General features: G+C 40.1%; 1 protein-coding gene across 1 annotated transcript in view; it reads right to left on the minus strand.

Moving 5' to 3' along the window:
• Positions 1–12,494: 12,494 nt before the first annotated feature.
• The window catches only part of GPR158 (G protein-coupled receptor 158), a 327,082-nt gene continuing 316,938 nt past the window's right edge, over positions 12,495–22,638 (minus strand). The window contains exons 9-11 of the mRNA XM_059915293.1: positions 19,022–19,127; positions 14,737–14,883; positions 12,495–13,970 (exon numbers count right to left, since the gene is read on the minus strand). Coding sequence (XP_059771276.1) covers positions 12,495–13,970; positions 14,737–14,883; positions 19,022–19,127 — 1,729 coding nt within the window. The remainder of the gene's footprint in view (positions 13,971–14,736; positions 14,884–19,021; positions 19,128–22,638) is intronic.

Here is a 22,638-nt window from a genome sequence, read left to right on the forward strand (position 1 = left end):
GTAATCATCACCACTGCTATCATCATTGCTTGAAGGCTTACTGTGTGCCAGGAACATGTTAAGTTACTAACACATTATTTTATTTAATTCTTATAGCAAGTCAATAATGTAAGAGCTATTAGTTCCTCATTTGTATCAGTCAGGGCTCTCTAGAAAAACAGAACTAATAATATATATACATACATATATATATGCATATATATACACATATAGAGAGAGAGGGAGAGAGAGAGGACGCTTTATTTTAAGGAATTGGCTCACGTAATTGTGGAGGCTGGCAAGTCTGAAATGTAGGGCAGGCCAGCAGGCTGGAAACTCAGGCAAGATCTATGCTACTGTCTTGAGTGGGAAACCTTAGTTTTTGCTCTTAAGGCCTTCAACTGATTGGATAAGTCCAAGTCATATTAATGAGAATAATCTCCTTTACTTAAAGTCAACTGACTGTAAATGTTAATCACATCTACAAACTACCTTCAACAGCAACACCTAGATTAGTGTTTGATCAAATAATTTGTCACCATCGCCAGTGTAATCAACCTGCCACCAGGTAGCTGACTGATCGCTCTGGGGAATGATGGAATATTGAAGACTCAGTGTTGGCCTCAAAGTGGGCACACAGCAGTGGCTGTAGCCACCTTGGCCTTGGAGAGAAGAAGTCCATGTTGTTGAGCCCAGGCCTGACTTCCATCCCTGTCACCATAGCCAGTGTGTTCATAAACCCAGTGGGCAATAACAGGGGTGAATGGGAAAGAGACTGAGGTATCCAGAGCAGATCATCTTATCCACTTGCTTACTAAAATCCTTCTCTGCTGAGGTCACCCTTTGGTAAGCACTGGGACACAAACAGGTTCATTTTTCTTTGTCTATTCAGGGAGGTCTCTCGACATACCTCTTCCCCAGACTCTGTTGTCACCAATATTCCAATCATGTTACTTCCAAGCCCTTGACCATCCAGCTAAACAACATCCAGTTCATGATGGGCTGCTTAGGTCATATGGTAGCTTGGTGGACCATGGTTGAGTATTCAGTCTCTACTAAGGCCCAGTAGCAAGCCAAAAGCTCTTTCTCAAAAGGAAAGTAGTTGTCTGCAGAGGATGGCAGGCTTTGCTCCAAAATCCCAAGGGTCTGAGCTGCGATTGATCTGTTGGGCCTGTCTGCTCCAAACAGTATCTCCATCTGTCACTGACAATTCAAGCACCACTGGATCTGCTGGACCTATTGGTTCAAGGGGCAGAGTAGCTGGCAAGCAGGATAGACCTGTTAGAGAAGCTTCTCTTGTTCTGGGCTCCATTCAACGCTAGCAGCTTTTCTAGTCACTCGATACATGGGTCAGAGGAGTGCACTCCGATGAGTAGTATGTTGCTCCCAAATCCACAGACCCACTAGGCACTGTGCTTGTTTTATGCTTACAGTAGGGACCAGATGTAACGACTTGTGCTTCGCCTGAGAAGGGATATCTCAACATGCTTCACACCAGTGGACCCCCAGAAACTTCACGAAGGTGGAAGACCCCTGAATTTTTGTTCAGATTTACTTCCCACCCTGTGGCATGTCATCATCTGCTGCCAATGGTCCAGAGTAGTTGCTACTTCTTGCTCAGTCATTCCAATCAGCATATAATCAAGGTGAAGGATCAGTGTGATGTCTTGTGGAAAAGAGGTCTCGTGTAGTCAAGGTTCTTGCAGACTAAATTATGACATCGGGCTGGAGAATTGATGTACCCCTGAAGTAGGACAGTGATGGTGTATTTCTAGCCTCTCCAGCTAAAAGCAAACTGCTTCCAGTGGTCTTTAGTAATAGGTATGGAGAAAAAAAGCTTTTTCCAGATCAATAGCTCAGCGACACACCAGGTACCAGGGGATATGCTAATTTACTCAAGCAACAAAACCACATTTGGAACAGCAGATGTGACTGGAGTCACCACCTGGTTACGTTTATGATAATCCACTGCCATTCTCCAAGAACTACCTGTTTTCTACAGAAGCCAAATAAGTGTGTTGAGCGGGGATGTGGTGGAAACCAACCCCCCTGCATCCTTCAAGTCCTTGATGATGCTGCTAATCTCTGCAATACTTCCAGGAATTCACACTGATTTCGGTTTACTTTAATCCTATGTAGAGGCAGTTCTAGTGGCTTCCACTTGGCCTTTCCTACCACACTCCACAGAGCAGGGAAACAATGTGGAGCTTCTGCTGGTTGCTGAGTATTTCCATTCTAATTATGCATTTTGGAACTGGGGAAATAACCACAGGATGGGTTTGGCGACCCAGTGTGAGATAAACTTGAGCTAAGATTCCATTGATCACCTGACCTCCATAAGCCCCTACTCTGTTGACCCACAGTGTCAGTTCAGAACTAGGGTTCAATCACCCCTGAGAAGTCTGATTTTTTTCCTTTTCCCCAGTGCAGAGTCACCCTTGTAAAAGGCAGTAGGTATCTTTGGAGAAGGCTGGGAGAAAGATTAATAGTATACATTTTTGGCAGTGTGATGATGTCCTTCTCCAGGGGACACAGTCTCCTCTTTATTCAATGGGTTCTGGGTCTGTAAACTGGCTCAGGGCTGGGAATTGACTCAAGGGCCGTGACTCTTCAGTTTTGGTGATTCAAGTTAGACTTCTGTCATTTGACTTAGAGCTTTTCCACATATGCAAATCAAGCCAGAATTTAGGAGACTGCCTGTCTATTTCTCTTTTAGGGAAACTGTTCAACTGGCCAATGACATAGGTCTCTGCAAGTCAGACTATTTTGATTGCTGCCTTGACTCTGCTATCCATTATGGTAACAACTCTTGCCTTGTATTGGTGATTAAGTGCCACCAGTGGCCCTTGTCACCCTGCGATCCAATTACCCCCATGACATTTAAGGATCCCAGTCAGTGGTAGCCATTCTCCCTATGATTTCTGACCTACAGAGAAGAGTGACCACGGAGTTCTTCAAGGATGCTGAGGCTCCCTTCACAAATTTGTTTTTCTGTAGTCATAGTGAAAGGTGTGTCCTCTGGCCCCTTGGTCATGGGGGCGAGCAGATCTTATATGACAAATCAACTTTAACATCCCAATCTCCCTAAGCCTTTGGATATATTCTTCTACAGTATACCAAAGAAGTTCTGGCATTTCAACTTCATTTAGTGTAGGAGACATTTCAGTCTATGTTTCAGCCAACACCACCCCTGCCCACCCCCGGCCTGCAAAAAAAACAGAGCTTTTTCTAACTCTTTATTGAACCCAGAATTTTTGTTTAGTGGGCTCAATAAATTCAGCCTGATCCAACATTACATTCCTTCCACCATCATCACGCACAACTTCAACTCCCATAAATATTCCCCATATTCCTGCCTGGATACATTGGAAAAATTATGTGGTCTTTTGTGCTGTGACACATCTTGTGGGTCACGCTTTGCACCTCACCTGGGGCTCGCTGGAACTTGAGTCTAGCTATGGGTCTAGAAGCAAACAGCAGTGGTGGGGGCATGTCCTAGGAGAATCAGCCATGTTTTTCAAGGCAGTTCCTTCAGGGGAGGCCATTACAATTTCATCAGGCAAAGCAGGGTTAATCTCCTCAGGTGGGAGTGGCTTAAGGGCCGTTCGTAGGGTGAAGAAGACTCACTGTCGCCAGCTTCATCAGGATCTAGCCGTCTGCCCCATTCCAGTTTTCAGGACTCCATTCCTTCCCAATCGACGCCTTTACTGCAACACCTTGTAAAGCTGAAAATTTAATTTGCATTGTAATTCAGCTGCTAACTGCAGAGATTCTGCGTCTGTTTTTATAAAGCTCAGCTCCAGGGCTACAGGAGGTAAGGATTTCTTTCAAGACAGACATAGAAAGTTTCAGATGATTCATGTGGTGCTAGAGGTGGGAATTTGAATCCCTGAACTAATACTTTTCTTTCCCCACACTGTCCATAGCAGTTAGGAGCAAGAAGCCAATCTCCTTATACTCGCTAGTTTGACAAAGTGTTCTAAGGTACCAAACAGATGGTCACCCAGAACCTTGCCTCCTGTAGGTATTGGATTAGGAATATTCAGTGGTGAGATTTTGTACATTTCTATTGCCACATTACACAATGGATTATCAGTACCCTCTCTCCCACCAGAGTCATTAGTGCATTTAAATCTAATCAAATTAGAGAACCAATTCCAGGAACCTCAGAACCAATTCAGAAAATTCACTCTTAAGATTCTGTTCCTCTAGAACTGCTCTCAATACCAAAATCAGTTATCAGTCAGAGTACTCCAGAGAAACAGAATCAATAGGATGGATGGATGGATGGATGGATAGAGAGGGAGAGAGATTTATTTTGAGAAATTGGCTCACACAACTGTGGAGGCTGGCAAGTCTGAAATCTATAGGGCTGGCTGGAAGGCTGGAAACTCAGGCAGGATTTTTATGCCATAGTATTGAAGCAGAATTCTTTCTCAGTTTTTGTTCTCAAGACCTTGAACTGGGGACTTCCCTGGTGGTGCAGTGGTTAAGAATCCGCCTACCAATGCAGGGGACACGGGTTCGAGCCCTGGTCCAGGAAGATCCCACATGCCGCGGAGCAACTAAGCCCGTGCGCCACAACTACTGAGCCTGCGCTCTAGAGCCCACGAGCCACAACTACTGAGCCTGTGTGCCACAACTACTGAAGCCCGTGCACCTATAGCCCGTGGTCTGCAACAAGAGAAGCCACTGCAATGAGAAGCCTGCGCACCGCAACAAAGAGTAGCCCCCGCTCGACGCAACTAGAGAAAGCCTGCGCGCAGCAACGAAGACCCAATGCAGCCAAACATAAATCAATTTAAAAAAAAAAAAGACCTTAAACTGATTGAATGAGGCCCACCCACATCATCAAGGGTAATCTCCATTATTTAAAGTCAACAGACTGTAGAGAGTGATGGCATCTACAGAGTGTTTGTTGAGGACACTTGGTGCTATAGTCAGACGGTTTGCATTTTCCTGACCCCGTAACTATTCCCCTCTGCTGTGATCTGCACCATCCACAGTTTCAGCTGTTTCTATTAATTGTTTTCATTTCTTCCTGGATGCCTCCTATTTCCCCCTTTTTTGTCCCTTTTCTGATACTTCTCAGTTTAATGCTACTGGCACTGGTTTTCAACACCCTCTTCTAGGTACATCAAGCCTCTTCTTCCGCACTGGGTCTCCTGTACTTTTAGTGTTTTCAGCATTTCTTGGCCATTTTGGCCACCAGTCACCGTCAAGCACTGATTCACTTCCAGCTTTGGGGCTGTTCCTGAGGAAAAATGTAGCTGCTAAATGGTAATAGATATGGAATAATTTACTTCTATTTAATTTATGTTTAGGATACAAATGAAACAACTGGATTACTAGAATTGTGTTATGTTAAGTGAATCTGGAAACAAGCATATACTCTCTTAATAAACTAAAAAAATGGGAATAAATAAGATTAGGTCTTAGAAGGGGATGTGCCTTTAGGAGGACACACTGATGAGTAAGATGCCAGTGAGAATTCCCATAACAATGAGCTCTCTGAGCTGAGGAGAGAGGTGTTATGTAAATGTCAGGTTATTTTTATATCATTGATACTTAAGATGCTCCAAAAAGGTCAAGCATTAGCCAAAGGGAACAGAATGTTTTCAGCTTTTAATGGACCAGACCCATTCATTTGGAGGAAGTTTAAAAGGAGTCTCACACACAAGGTGGATAAACAAGGCTGCGAATTTCTACCAAAATATTAATACCTTGAGTAGGTTTTAACACATACAAATTCACCTCAAGAGGATTTGAACCAATCCACAAACAACTTTTATATTTCTGTTCACATATGGAAACTTTATAGTTATATGCATGCATATCATGACTACTTCTACATAACATGAAATATATGGATAAGAAATTCTAAAGCCAGTAAAACATTCAGTTTGTTCAAACACCCTCATTTCTCAGAAACATCTGAAAGTCTAGCATCAGTATTTATTTTTATGTGGATATTTTATTTAGATCCCACCAAGCTTTATTTTCCAAAGAGTTCAAATAACTAAAAGTAAGTTCCTACAGTCAAATTAAACATTTCTTCCTTTTTATGACATATGGAAATATTTTTTAGAGCTCTAACAAACTGGGCCATGTCCCAAACCTTCAGCTTCTCCCTCCTTAGGGTGACAAATCAATTCTTACCTTGTAATGCTGGAGAGTTACTGCGGTTCAGTCATAATCTGAAGTTTCCAGACACTGCCAGGATGTGGATGGAAGACCGGTTAGTACTGAACATTTTAGAAATTCTGCAGCAAGTCTTCATCCAACTCCTGAGTTTCTCTTTCTCTTCAAGTGTATTTTAGACAATGATCAGTAATCAAACATTTCAATTCGGCAAATATTTATTGAACTCAGAGCAAAGCACACGGCTAGAAATTGGGGATATAGAGGTGAACAAAAAAAATTTCTTGCCCCCAGGAACTCTTATTTTAGCAGATGATACAGAGGACTATGTAACTAACTAAACTGTGAGTCAGTGCAGTCATAGACTTAAGCAAATTCCTAAGGCAAGCACAGAGGAAGGAGAAAGTCCTTCTGATTTGTGGCATTAGGAAATGCTTCATGGAAGGAGCAGAGCATTTGTGCTGCTCCTTGAAGAGGCTAAACAAACTAACATCCCAGGTTGCTTGGGATAGTCCCAGTTTACACTGTTTTCCAAGCATAATTATTCATTATTAGCACTGCACTTTCACTCTCAAAGGTTTTCTTTGGACAATAAATTATATGATCATACTAGTATTGGAGCACACATAAGATGCTGACACAGAGAAGAAGGAGGGTGAGAATTTCAGATGGACCAAACAGCAAGACAAAAGGCACGGAGGAATAAAATCCCATGGTATGGTATGCTAGGGGAAAAACTGGGCTTAAAATCTTGAAGAGGGCATTTGCCGTCTTTTCTATTCCTGTTTGAACTGAAATGGGAGTACGTTCTATAAGAATTGTCATGGGCTTCCCTGGTGGCGCAGTGGTTGAGAATCTGCCTGCTAATGCAGGGGACACGGGTTCGAGCCCTGGTCTGGGAAGATCCCACATGCCACGGAGCAGCTGGGCCCGTGAGCCACAACTACTGAGCCTGCGCGTCTGGAGCCTGTGCCCCGCAACGGGAGGGGCCGCTATAGTGAAAGGCCCGCGCACCGCGATGAAGAGCGGTCCCCGCACCGCGATGAAGAGTGGCCCCCACTTGCCGCAACTAGAGAAAGCCCTCGCACGAACCGAAGACCCAACACAGCCAAAAATCAATAATAAATTAATAAATAAAGTAGCTATAAAATTAAAAAAAAAAAAAAAAGATCAAGGTGACCAGCTAGCTGTGTGACCTTGGCCACAACACTTTAAAAAAAAAAAAAAAAAAAAAAAAGAATTGTCATGACCTGCTATCTGCATACTTATTTTTCTTTCTAGGAATGTGACTGTTGTGCAACAAAGACTTTTCCCATATTTATCTCTCATTTTCCATTTTCATTTGATCAGACAGTTTTATTTCTGGCAAAGTATTACATTCACATCGCAGAGAAAGGGAAATTAAAAACCAATTCAGACTTTCCATTGTCTGCCTTCTGACCAGTTAACACTGAATTAAAGCATTCAATGTGCTCCGAGTTTGCCCTTGTACTTTCCCAGAAACAAATGTTTAAAGAGAAAATAACCAAAATTAGAAAGACATTATTTCTGTCCTCATAACTATTCAGGGGGAAAAGGACAGAATATGCTGAAATAATAATGAAAATCTTAACTAACTTGCATTGCTTTAGAACAAGAGATTGACATGATTACTTTTCGGAGTGATAAAGTCAATCTCTGATAGGAATAGTCCTCTTAGGTATTTTTTTTTAACAGAAAGGTTCTAAATGTAGAACAAAGAAACAAGACTATCACTGTGCATAAATATATGAAAAATAATACAGCCATCAACCAAGCAATTCCAACAAACACTGAAAAGGCTCTATGTTCCTTATCACATAAGTAGACTTGATTTCCATGGCTTGTTAATCCCCAAAGGCTTTTGTCTCAGCTCTTTAGGATCATTCAAAGACCTGAAACCACTGATTCTACGTGTAAGTACCGAGAGAATACAGAATGTGCAAATACGCAATACACAGTGAAGAGTTGGGAAAGGGCCATTGCAGGAACCATTTAAAGGAAAGGTGATGCAGGGAGAGGGTAGATCCAGCTCCCTCCTCTGACCTCCTGCCACACCTGCTTCTTTCTGGAACTGCTTCAGAGCTGCCACTTCCAGCCAGGAATTTAGGTCCCCATCTAGGCAAGCCCTTTGCTCCTTTCCCAGCCCAGTTCAGTATCAAGGTGGGTAGAGGATATTGAGGTCCATTGACCTTCAGAGAGGGCTTTGAAAACTTTTGAAATTATCCAAAATGTTAACAAACTTAGAAGGAACATTTATATTTGACAGAGTTACCTAATTACTCTGATTTTTCTGGTTTCCTAGGAGTATAACATAACAGGAAACCCACTGGAAGATGCTATTTTGATAAAAAACAACCAATGTTTTTTTCCTCTCCTCCTTAGGCCCTCACTTTCCCTTACCCTGACTCTCATACTAGTCTTCTAACTGATCTAGCTGCCTCTAGTCTCCTCCCACTTCAGGCCATTTCTGGGCTGCTCCCCATCACTCGGGGAACAAATCATTTCCTTCTAAAATGTGACTTGATTATGCCCCTATTTAAAGCTTTTTGATAGCTCCCAGTAATAAAGGATACACTGTAGTTATCTGAAGCAAGAATGCAATGCTGTGCACAATTACCTTTCTGGTCTTACATTCTTTCCCTTTCATACCTGATGGCTTTGCAGAATTTCAGCCTGGTGAATGGGCCCTCCTTATTAAGCCAGCCCTGGCTCCGAGACTTAGTCACGCTCTCCTGTGTAATACCATAGCAGGGACCGGATACTCTTATGGGTCTGAGTGCTACTGGAGCACCTTGTTCATCTGAAGATCATCATCATTGCTTAGCAGATTGCCTGGTATGTTTGTTGAGTAAATTTAAAACGGTAGCTGAACAGGGAACTCTATTCAATATCCTTTAATAAATGATAATGGAAAAGAATATATATATATCCGAATCACTTTGCTGTACACCAGAAACTAACACAACATTGTAAATCAACTAACTTCAAATTTTAAAAAAGGTAGCTGAGGAACTCACTGCAGGGGGCACTTGTATGATCCCTGGTTGGGGAACTAAGAACCCATAAGCCGCGTGGCGCAGCCAATAAATAAGTAAATAAATAAATAAATAAAAATTAAAAAGGTAGCTGAATTAGTTCCCATTTGGCTAGAGCATCCTTAAATCAAAACCACTAGTCCTAACAGGTTTTATTGGCTCCGAATGATCACCTGCATGTTTGAGGCCACATTTGACTACTCACACATTCCTGTATATAGGCAACGTGGGGATGTGTGCGCATAAGTGTACCAAAACCAAAGATATATGGGATTCCTCCTAAAGTTGGTTAGGTGAAATGAATTCAACTTTTGATAGATGAACACACAAATCGCCCCAAATTGCTTTCATATAAATATGTTTTATTGCAGAGAAGTTATAAGTATTTACATGCTGCAACACGTCACGACATAAATTTACCAAATATTTTATGGTGGGATGCTGTAGGTTTCAGATAATAGTTTCAGAAGAACCACAGATTAAGTGAAGAGACTGACAGCTTTATTGACTCTACATCTCTCGGTTGCTAAATGCTAGAAGTCAAAGGCAGTGTTTTTTTTCAGTCCTACCTGTCATCACTTGCATGCAGAAACCTAGGAAGCAAATACAAGAGAACTGTCGAGTTTCAAATCCATATGGCCACCAAAGTTTACAATGGGTTGGGTTATAATTCATGTCGTAAAGCGTTTAACTCTTGCATAAAATATACAGTTCTATTAAGATTGGTATAAACCTACTTATTTATAAACCCTGGCTTAAAAACAAGGACAGGATGCAGCGTGCACGTGCACTGAGAAGGACAACCTAGCGAACGTCTGTGAACTTCAGAGGGTTTCCTCACTTGCTTACTGTTATCCGTCTGGGAAAACAACCTCAAGGATTGCAGATTTAAACTTCTCTTGGTGATAAATAATGGCAATGAAAGTCTAGGAAAGACCCCAGGCGCTCTTGCTGATTTATGCTGGTGGAAGAGAATCTATGGACTGTACTAAGGTAGAAACAGGCAAGTCTTCTTTAGGCCACATCTCTAGCAGGGTCATCCTGAAGTGCGATAAAAAGTCGCTGATGCCTGACTGCTTATTTCTGAAAAAGTCAGTAAAGTACTAACTAACAGATCTCGGGTGTAAATGAAACAAGTAGGTGGGTCTGGACACTCCAAACCAAATTCACAACTTTATACCTTAAAGTTGTAGTCCAAGGTCACTAAGTAGATAGATAGGCTTTGATTGAAAAGGAAGCGGAGAAGGAAGTAAATGAAGAAAGCAAAAACAAATAGAATTTCTACATCTCTTCAAACCTACCCCACCATCCTGAGTGATGCACGAAGCAAGCAAATGGGTGAGGAGATTTATGCACAGCTTTGCAAAATGGTGAAATGCATGTTACTCCTGAATACAAATCACTGGGAAAATTTTGATGATGAATACGAGAATTCCCAGTTTTTATCTTCCATTGAGAGTAATATTCCTAAGAACAGCCCCGTATCCACCTTCTGATTCCCTTTTCTCAACTTCTACCCTCCTAGCATGTTCTCCTTGCTGCTCAGAAAATGAGAAACAGTTATTTAGGCTATAAATGTCCTGGCCGAACAAGCCGTGATACTTCAGCATTTAGCGTGAGAGAAAGGAAGTCTTGGTTCTATTTTTAAGTGATTCATCTTAAAATAAAATGAGACTGAGTTTTGCAATGGAATCTCTTTGCATGATCACATCAGTAGGGCTAAATCAGCAGCTTCGGATTGCCATGCCAGGTGATCAGTGTGGAATGCGATACGTTTTATAAAACATGCTTTGGGGGCTGCTGTGCCTTGCAAATAACCCCTACATTTGGAATTTTGAGCCTGGTAGCTCACCTAGGCCATTTGCAGGACTTGGAAGTTTTCCAGGGCTTGGAAGAATGAAGAGCCCACACTGCCTCATAGGCTTTGAGTAACTCTGGTTATAAACCTCTTTGGGATTCAAGCCCAGCAAGTTCTACCCTTGCCTGAAGCAATGAATAAGAGTTTATGAGAATAAGTAGTTTAAGGTAATGTAAAATATTATATATTTAGTATACATAATAAAAATATATCCATATAATGATCTTGATGCTATAATAACTTTTCTCTTTAAAAATATAATCCCTTGAAAGTGCTATTGGGAGCTCCCTTTCTGTCTTTGTTTTAAAGGCAAATCCCCTGGCTCTGCAGTACTCTAATTCTCTTGTCATTCCCAGAGTCTTCCCTTGCCAATGGTAATAATAACGCACAGTATTTTTTTCTCACTCTTAGCTTCTTCCTTCCTTATGAAATGCTGCTAAGTATGAAATACTGAAAGAGTTAAAAGGGACAATTAATTGGAATGAAGGCATTATCTATCCCTGACTTTGAACAAACAATAGATAAGTTGTCCTTAATGAGATGTATGACTAAGTAGGACCACTTGATCTCCAATATTAATAAAGCTTCTGAGTCCTAACAGGAAGTGCAAAACAAGAAACTCAACTTGTATAAAAAACCCTGATTAAGACAGTATAACAAACCATGATGTGAAATAATAGAGTCAAATCCAAATTCACAATATATAAACCACAGCCAAAACTAAAAGGTTTTATCATAACAGTTATGGCTTCCCAAGCCAGAGAAAGCGTACTGTACTTCAAGAATCAACTAAAGTTGATAGAGAGCAGGTATTCTGGAAGTTGCAATAACAATTGAGTAGCTGCAGATTGCATAAATGTGTTGTGTCACATAATATCAAAGTTATTTGCAAAAATTATACAATCTGGAATGCTGGAATGAGACACAACAATGTACTGAAACAGACATTTATAAGAAAATGAAAGCAATCATTAATATAAAAGGTATTTTTGGATGCATTAAGTTAGCAGTGCTATCAAGGTTAAATAGGTAAAGTAAGTTCTTTTTAGTCAGCTACTTAGAATTTCGGTCACATACGTCAATACCTTCCTCTCCTTTGCAAAATCTCGTCCCTCTTCTGTGTCTTCTGGTTTGCCTTGCTTGGGATCTTCAAAGGCCCAAGGGTAAGTATTGATCAGGGGCAGACATTGAGGGCTACTTCTCCCAAACATATGCTAAAGTGTAAGGATTTTCCCAGTGTTCCCTGGGGCAAGACTTTCCTGGCCAGTCTAACTTCTCCATTACGTCGTCGCCCTGGCCTCCTACGTTTTCTTCCACCCCTGCCTTTCACATTTCCCTTGATTGACCAATACTCCTTGGGAATTTGTGATCCTGTATCTTCCGTCTTATAGTGAATTCAGCGTTTCTTCCTTCTCCTTTTCTTTCTGGGGATGCTACACTTTAAAAGTATCCCAGACCTCTTATTTCCGAGGCCCTGCTATCTTATTTGCACTTAAAGCAGAAGAGGCAGGGATAGCTACACTTCTTTCCGCATTTGGTTGATCTGGGGTCTCAAACTCCCAGGGACACACCTCAGCTCGTGATGTTAAGGATTGCTGAAAGTTGTTACTTGAGTTATATGAGTCAGGCACGTTTTGCTCAGAGGAAGATGTCTTTTTCTCCTGGTCTCCTAGTTGGTTGAGGTTTTCATTCTCCACTTTTGATGCTACAGCTTTGGGAGGCAGTTCTTCACACTGCCCAGCACACACACTGGCTGCAGAGTGCTGGCCTCCATTCTCCCCTTGAGCTCTTCCTGGGGGAACCTGAGTCTTGGAAATCACATACTTCTCATCTTCAAAGAGGGACTGACCTTGGATCTCCCAAGGGCACACCTCAGCTTTGTCTATGCTCTTCGGATTGGACTGCTGACATAGTTCAGCTGCCTTAGGCTTGGGATGAGATTTCTCCTTTAAGGAAAAAATTGGGGTTTTCTCCATTTCAGAAGCCGCAATCGATACGTGCTTTTGAACTTTTGATTCTGAAGGCACAGGACCGGGGGTCAGGTCGTAGATCTCCCAGGGGCACACTTCCCCTATGTCAAAGCTGTCCTTCATCTGGGTGGCGCCTGGGCTCAGGTCGGAATTGGCAGCGGGGGGGTTGGCCCTTTGTTGCCTCATAATCCCAGATTTCGGAGGTTTTCTTGGCTCCTCTGAATGATTGGAGTTTGGGGGGGCAGAGTCTTGAGTCTCTGCGTTATCTGAATTTGAGTATTTTCTGTTTGTCTCTTTCTCTCTCGGCAGAGCTTTCTGGGCTTTGGCCCGTTCCTCCATGCCGGATGCCTGGGTTTTCCCGGCCAATCCGAGCGTCTTCTCTTTGGCACTGGCGATGACGCTGAGGGACTTCTGTAACACGGACGTGCGGGGCGGCCCGGGCTTCTTCTCCGAGCTGAGGTTGTGGGCGCTGGCCGACTTACACACCAGAGGCACGGACTCGGTGGACACGGCCTGGCTGTCGTCTTGCAGGGCTCGCGGCCGGTTCGTTCCCGCCGGGGACCCCAGCGCAGAGTCGTCCGCGGCCGCCGCCTCCTCCTCCTCCCGGCTCGGGGCGGGCGGGCTGCCAGGCTGCTCCCGCACGTGCTCGTACGTGCTGTGCGATTTCTTGAGCGAGAAGACTCGGTTCCGCAGGGACTCCTCCTTGGGCTTCCCGGCGCCGCCCGCAGCCTCCTGCGGGTTCCTCCTGCCCGGGACGGTGCCCTTGGCCGTGCCGTGGTCCAACGCGTCCTTGTCCTCCTTGGAGCACTGCCGGCTGACCGTCTCCGGGATCTCGGTGATCCGCCTCATGATGGAACGGCCTAAGCCCTTCTTCGAGCACCGCTTTTTCTGGAGGTGGGGATTATTTGTGATCATCTTCTTCCTCTTATAGATTTCCAACTGGGCGTAGAGTTTCTTCAGCTCGTCCTGCCGTAACAAGAGCAGATTCAAAGAGGTGCGGAATTTAGCGTTTCGGCCGGCTAATATCACTAACTGTAATGTGAAGTCAATAAACGGAGCTCTTCCTAACATCTCTGCTCATCAACTTTCCCCTCACTCTCACCTTCTGATTCCTCTGTATCTTGTTTCACACAGCGTTTGAACTTTAAGACGTGAACTCCTGCATTCTGCACTTGCTTCATGCAACAGGCACTTTGAACTTGTGAATTGCGTGGACCAGGCTGGGCCTGGACCATATGACAAAACACAGCCTGTGTCTACTGATAAACCATACCCCTCAACAGTATGGGAAGCGTCATGTAGCCACTGATACAATTACACCTAATGTTAAATTAGTGTCCAACAGGCCATCGAATACTAAAAGCGTCTTCTTCCTCCAAATGCTGATATATTGTCACAGATTATTTTAAATAATTCACACTCTCTGCTCACAGATCTATCCTAGTTTCCCATCAGCAAGATTGCATAAACCGTCATCATGGGACATGTACAACCAGTTCATCATCATCGTGTCCAATAAGTCAGTTAAGACTATCAAGACTGGCCTGTGTGGCCTAACTTATACTGTGATTCTATGTTTTAGAACTGGATTAACTGCATGTGATGCCTTCAGTTCTTACACAAACACACATGCTCTCTAACACAAAGAAGCACACATGAACATCAACCCACACGTGCGAGCCTGTAGGAATGGGTGTAATCTAAAACAGAAAAGAAGAAATACTGGCATTACCCGAATGTCTTCTGGATCCAAGCTGTGCTCACTCCAGGCTGAATTGATACTGCTGTTCAGGTAGGATCCAGATCGGCCCATGTCTAACTCATCTTCGTATGCTTCTGTAGCAATGTCATCTCGTGGGTTATTGCTTGAATGTGAAAACTGCAATAGAAATTCAATATGAGTTGTAGACATTAATCCACTGTAGGACACAGCATAATAATTTTCTAAAGGTTCTAATGTTACATCATTTCTTCAGCTTAGATGAATTCATTCACTGAACTCTTTACAAAAGATTTGCTGTCATATTTGTGTTTTGTTTCCCACCTTACATGCTAGAGCACTTAGTGAGGCAATATTAACACTTGGTTCCCTCTTTGACTCCTATTTCCATTCTTGTCTTTTTTCCAGGTTCCAAGGGTTAACTCACATTATTCCTCTTCAATGATATTTGCATTTTGAAAATGAAAATAAGTAGAAGAATCCAAAGAAATGTTCTCTTAGGGCACCCTTAGTACACTGTACTCTAAGAGTAGCAATTTAGACCCACTGGCAGCTGAACGGGAGATATTTTTTTGAGAGGTGGTGTGTATCAGGTCATTTCACTTTACACAGAGGAGGCTGTATTTCATCTATGGGCACAATTGGACTGATCACAGGAATATGACTTTCAGTCTGTCACACAGAGCTTCAAAAACACTACTTTCAAAACTCAGGGGACAGGAGATCTGAATTCCAGCCTCAAATCTGTTGTCAGTGAGATCTTAACCAGGCCATGGAACCTCTCAGGAGCACAGTGCCCTCTTAGCCTAAAGGGCTTGCGCTGGATGGTATCTAAGTTTAAAATGCAAAGATTCACTGAAATTATAGATTGTTTTTCTTAAGCTCATCATTATTCTCAAGTTCCTCCTTCATTGCATTTTGATATATTTTAATTATCTTCATGTAGTCTTTTGATATTTTTCAGTTTCATGTACTCTTGCTATCTCTACTCTTCTTCAAGTGGAAAAGTGAGGAAGAATGAATTGGGTAAATGATGGAAAGCAGGAAGAATCAAAAGCATCCAGCCACATTTGACACAACATATAAACCAAGTGTTTGTCCTATGAAAATTGAGAGAACTTGGGTTCTCTTCTCCTACCTTGTCATCGGGTAAAATATTTCTTCAAATAATGCACAGGTTTTAAAAAACTAAAAATAGCAATCCCACTCCTGGGCATATATCCAGAGAAAAACATGGTTCGAAAGGATACATACACCCCCATGTTCACTGCAGCATTGTTTACAATTGCCAAGACATGGAAACAAACTAAATGTCCATTGACAGATGAATGGATAAAGATGATGTAGTACATGTATACAATGGAACATTACTCAGCCATTAAAGAGAATGAAATAATGCCATTTGCAGCAACATGGATGGATGCAGAGATTATCACACTAAGTGAAGCAAGTCAGACAGAGAAAGACCAATATCATATGATATCGCTTATATGTGGAATTAAAAAAAAATGACACAAATGAACTTATTTACAAAACAGAAACAGACTCACAGACTTAGAGAATGAACTTATGGTTACCGAGGGGAAGGGTGGGAGGGAGGGATAGATTGGGAGTTTGGGATTCACAGGTACACACTGCTATATTTAAAACAGATAACCAACAAGGACCTAGCGTTAAAAAAAAAAAAAAAAGTAGCTAATCTCATGATAAGAAATGTAGCAGTAATCCAAATGGAATAGATTAGACTTCCAAAATATACATGTGACAGGGGTCCTTCCACTTAATTTGTGTGATTCTTGTCAAATCTTTTACCCTCTATACTATTATGCACTGTCTATAAAGACATTGATACTTAAAAAAACAAAATACAATTAAAGAAAAAAACAGAACAGGTTGCCCTTTGATACAGAGACACAGAGATATTTTAATGTCAACTATTGTTAAAATATTCAGCTAGGCAGGTGAACACAAATTGGAGATAACATGTGAGATGGTAGTTCTGTATTTAAGCAATAATGAATCTTTTGTATTTGGGACCAACTGAGAAACCACAGGAACTGATGAACTTTCCCCTCACTCTTCTACTTATGTTTGTGGGAGCCACATGTGCCATAAACTTAAGGCCATGAAGGTGAAGAAAATAGAGTCCTGGTCCTCCAAAATCTCACATGCTACTGGAGGTTATTTATAAGAATGAAATTATTTTTCTTGAGCAAAGTCTTAGAGATTATCATGAGTTTAAGGGACAGTTATTTGTCAGATATTGTCCATTTCCTGCTTTATGATTTTTCCTTAATGCTCTTCTCTATCTAAAATACTATTTTAAATATTTATTTTGTTTACCTTTTCTGTTTCCTCCTCTCTTCCACCAGAATATAAGTACCAAGAGAGCACAGATTTATATCTGTTCACTACTCTTATTCTAGGATATAGTGCTTAGTAAAGCTCCTCAATAATGTTTTAAATTATTTATTGAAATATAATTTACGTACCATAAAATTCTCAATTTTTAACTATACAAATCAGTGTTTTTTAGTATATTCATGAGGTTCCACAATCATCACCACCATCTAATTCCAGAATATTTTCATCACCCCCAAAAGAAACCTTGAACCCAGGAAGCAGTCACTTCCATTCCCCTTTTTCCCCAGCCCATGGCACCACTAATCCACTTTCTGTCTCTTTAGAGCTGTCTATTCTGGACATTTCACATAAATAGAATCATATAATATGTGGCCTTTTTTATCTGGCTTCCTTGGCATAAGGTTTTCAAGGTTTGTACAAGTTGTAGCATGTATCAGCGTTTTATTCCTTTTTATTGATGAATAATATTTCATTTTGTGGGTATACCACATTTTGTTTATATATTATCAATTGATGGACATTTGGGTTGTTTCCACTTTTTGGCTATTATGGATAATGCTGCTATGAACATTCATGTACAAATTAAAAAAAAAATTTTAAGCCAGCTCTATTGAGGTATAATTGATATGCAGAGAACTGCGCATGTTAAATGTGTACAATTTGATGAGTCTGGACATATGCAAACACCCGTGATGCCATCACTACCAAGGTAATAGACATCAAGAACAAATTTTTGTGTAAACATATGTTTTCAATTCTGTCTGGAGCTCAATAGCAATTTTTTGAATGAATAAATAAATAGCCTGAGTATATACCCATCTAATAAAAATGTAATCATATTACGTACAGTATAAAGATGGTTACGATAGATTGCAGGAACAGACACATCCATGAAAATTATGGCTATTTGGTATAATTCAAGTAAGGAAGAAAATAGGCATTTTGCTCTGTTTACAATTGTTTGGCCTTTTCAATCAGGCTGAAGTTCAATGTTTTGGTTAATTGTGAGAGGTGAGGTAAAGAAAGCCTAGAGTGAAAGAAAGAAATCACAGTTCTGGTTTCAGCTGTGCTAACGTTACATTGTACGACACTGATAAAGATGTATTTTGTTTTCCTACATGTAAAAGGGGAAAACAATGATAATTTTTGTTTTTCTACACATAATATTTTGTTCTAATATTTTGTTTTTCTACATGTAAAAGAGGAAAATAATGATAATTTGTATAGTATCTTTTTTCCAAAACTCAGATATCATTTTGTTTTATTCCAAGCAGCCTCACTGCTATCATGTCATAGATGAGGAAACTGAGACTCAGAGAGATGAAAAGTCTTGCCTAACGTTACATTACACAGCTAACTTGGGGTGGGGTGTGAGTTCAGAATCCCTGTATTCTGAGTCCTGGCCCGTTTCCCTCCACATCAGAATGCTGTGTAGATAAGTCTTTGTCAGAATCCATCATTGCTAAGCAAGACTCTTTTTATACAACATTATAATTATTTCTATTTACATAAAAATTCTCTGAATGTTTAAAACACAATACTTCCCTGAATACGAATCCAAACAAGAGGATTCTTAGACTAGGATAATTCTCTTTAAAAACGAGCTTGAGGTTACAGCTACAATGAAAGGCCACCTTGAACCCCTAATAATTAAAACATAAATAGATATCAAAGTATTTGGAAAAGGACTAAGACGGATGATGGGTTTTGTACAAACTAAGGCAGTTAAAAATTATGTGAGATGTTTAATAAATCCCCAAAGAAAAGAGACACCTAGATTCCTGAGGAGGGAGTTTTAAAAACATTGTAGTGTGTCAAGCAAATCTTCACACCTCCCTTTGCCTATATTGCCAGATATTTTTTAAAGGAGAAACAATTCCACGCTCATTTAAAACAACTATCTTGCAAGAGAAAAGTAATGTTGGAGGAATACCTTTGGAATCAAAAGCAACCCAATGGTGACTGTCACAGTCAAATGAGTATGTGCAAAATACAGCATCAACATCCAATCAGACTGAAGTCTTGAGGCAAGAACAAATCTGAAAGGAGAATTCACCACATTAGCAACCCAACAAGATCTCTACTTAAAACACTAGGATACTTGGAAACTCTTTTCCTCAATGTATTAGTAAAAGAAAGCAAGCAAGAAAGAAGTCATACTGTTATTTCTATGACATATATTTTCATCACAGAAGAATAAGGGTCTAAGTAATTCTAATTAGATGCATAAGATATGAACTCTTTAGTTCTTAAAATTATCAATAGTAAGAAAGATAACACATACATATATAATGTGCTAAACATTTCCTTGGATTATTATTTTGTAGGTAAGTTGAATGTGCAAAGCAAAAGCAGTGAACACACGTGAATTCAAAAGAAGAGTAGCTTAAAAAATGATTGTTTCGGGGCTTCCCTGGTGGCGCAGTGGTTGAGAGTCAGCCTGCCAATGCAGGGGACACGGGTTCGAGCCCTGGTCTGGGAAGATCCCACATGCCGCGGAGCGACTAGGCCCGTGAGCCACAATTGCTGAGCCTGCGCGTCTGGAGCCTGTGCTCCACAACAAGAGAGGCCGCGATAGTGAGAGGCCCGCGCCCCGCGATGAAGAGTGGCCCCCGCTTGCCGCAACTGGAGAAAGCCCTCGCACAGAAACGAAGACCCAACACAGCCATAAATAAATAAATAAATAAATAAATAAATAATAAACCCAAAAGTTAAAAAAAAAAAAAAGAAAAACTAAATTGAAGCGTTTCCACCTACATTTAAAAAAAAAAAAATGATTGTTTCAGGCAAATTTAGGTTATAAGACACATCCAAATAACTCTTGATTATAATATTCTTCTCTTAAAAATATTAATTAGAACTAAGGAAAAAAAAATGGGTAAATATCTGTTTTAGTGAATGATCCCAGAAGTTTAAATGATAAGCAATGTAATGGATAAAATGAATGTACTAATGGTTTGTAACGTGCATCTTTTTAAAATTGTTTTTAAAAATTGAAATATAGTTGACATACAAAGTGCATCTTTTAAAATACATCTTAGTTTTTAAAGAGCATCAAATTATTTTAAAATAATTTAAAATATAATATTTAAAATCTTATCTTATTGAGGAATTTATAAACTTGTGTTCCAGGATGGCCCTTCAAGTAACATGTGCAGGAAAAATTCATTATTTATATCTGATCTGGTAATTCTGGAATGTTTTCACAAATCAGTAGGTACATGTACAAACTAGAACTCATGTTTTAAGGACTCATCTTTATGCAGAAACCAGATATTGCTTTTATTAAGGTCATTTTGTACTCATATTCTTCTTTTAATGTTTTCCCATCTATTGTTTATCCATGAAAGCTAAATATGAGATTTTAGTGCTTTTGGAATTAGAGAATTAGCATTTTGTTTCAATGATACACATCATCAAATTTGAAAAGCTCATATCCTAAGAAAATGCTTATGATATAATCATGAAATAAACATATATGAATCTAAAAAGAGAAGAGACTAATTTTATTTCTGCATTATACCATATTCATGACAAATTTACTAAGTAGATTAATATTATTAATATTTAAAACAAAATTTCCATCAAGGATATTTCTTCCTCATTTTCACTTCCATTCCCCCCCCCCCAAAAAAAATCAAGCTAAAATGGAAACTCAGGAGTCATCAAAATGGAGATAGAGTTTTTTCCCCTGTGTCTGGAGATATAAAAAACATAGACTTATACAGAGAAGTGCAGAATGGCCATGATACTTCACAGACAACTAAAAGGGATTTTCTGGATTAACATCTTTTCTAGCTCCTTTGTGAGAAAAGTGGCTTCATACCTGCTTTGAATGTGACTGAATATTCACTTTGTTCAGGGATGGGATACTTTTGACCATACAGTCTGTGCTGGGTCAAGTAAGATTTTTTTTTTTAAGCACTAAAATAGGATCATCTTACTCAATAAAAAGTTATAGTCTCTGAGACAGAGTACTGAGGCACAGAAGCAGTAGAAAATGTACCCCTGAAAATAATACAATCCCAATCTGCTGGGGCCCCTGCCAGTACTGGAGCAGACAGTTACATCAAAGGAGATGGATTTACAGTCAAAAAGCATCCTTATGTACTGGGAATTCCTATCTCAAATGCCAACACAGGTAAACTTCAAACCAGCCTGACAATACCTGGAAAAAAGAACGGGTACACAGATTTTGAATTAAAACAGTGAATCTTCCAAAAAATAATTTTGAGATATGCTAACATCAATTGTCCTTAATCAGCTTTTAATTACTGCCAGATTTTTTTAGGTTGCAGTTTTGATTAGAAATACCTTAAGAACAACTGGGTTTTCAAATAGTATTAAAGCTTCATTTTAAAAAATAGTATTTCAACTTAAGAAATAGGTCCAAAAATCAGGCGCATCGAAATATTTGAAAATTGAGGTTAAGAATAAAGGCAAACTTTTTAAAAGCCTTGCACTTTCCCAAAGGTTTGCTTTATGCTTAGTACTAAAAATAAGTAAAGGGTTAGAACAGACTGAGCGAAATGCCTTCTCATTATTTATCCTTCTAGACTTAACCCTTTTAGGTTATTTTTGCTCAGTCTGACAATTTGGTAAGAAAGAAAGTAAATCTGTACATAATATGTAGTCATAGTTTTAAATTTATATATGTGTATGTATAAATATGAATACATACATATATGTATACATAATTTTATATTTTAAGCAGACAAGAAGAACATATATATCCTATTGATAGAGAATATCTTTGCTGATGTTGGATGCCTTATTTAATATTATTCCATTCTAGGAAAAAATTGCCAAGATGGATCCAGCTGATTTAAATTTTTATGTTATTGCTTCTTATCCTTATTTATTAATTTACTAAATTTATTAATTTATTAATGCTGGAACCACAGCATATATGAAATCAGTCCACATGTAAGTAAGAAATTGTGCATAGTTGATTTCTTTAATTATCACTGCCTTTTACTTGCTCCTGGCTCATCCCCCTAAAATCAGTGTTCTGTAGATTTATTGTGTTAAACTATAATTCCATCACTGGTCCCTTATGGCCATACAAATTAAACTTTCAAGAGAGTAGCTATGATTCTTTGAAGCCAATGTGCCACCATCTAATCGAGTCTGGTCTATGTAGAAAGGTAAGTCAAATTTGGAACTTGAAATGTAGAGCTTCCCATTCAGGTTTGCTTAGCCTTGCCTAAGAAGATACCAAAAGATACCAAGGCTGGTCCCTCTGCTACCATTTGAAGTCCTCCCTGTTCAAAACTGATAGGGGATTAAAGAGTTGTCTGGAAGAAGAGTATGCTATGTCTGCCCAAAACCAAACCTACTAGGTTCACCATGAACCATTCAATCAGAGCTCGTGTCTACGTGAACCCAGCTCATGGTTTTATATGATTCTTCTGGCTGGGTTGTTTGGGACTCTGTAGGAAAGACCTAAGCAAAGTAAGAAAGCTATTTTCAACAAGTATTTAACATATTTCCTATCACCCTGGTTCACTGTTAAAACAGTATTTTCTGAAGCGTGGCTGCTGCTATCAG

Source organism: Balaenoptera ricei, chromosome 2, assembly GCF_028023285.1.
Source record: "Balaenoptera ricei isolate mBalRic1 chromosome 2, mBalRic1.hap2, whole genome shotgun sequence".
Lineage (NCBI taxonomy): Eukaryota > Metazoa > Chordata > Mammalia > Artiodactyla > Balaenopteridae > Balaenoptera > Balaenoptera ricei.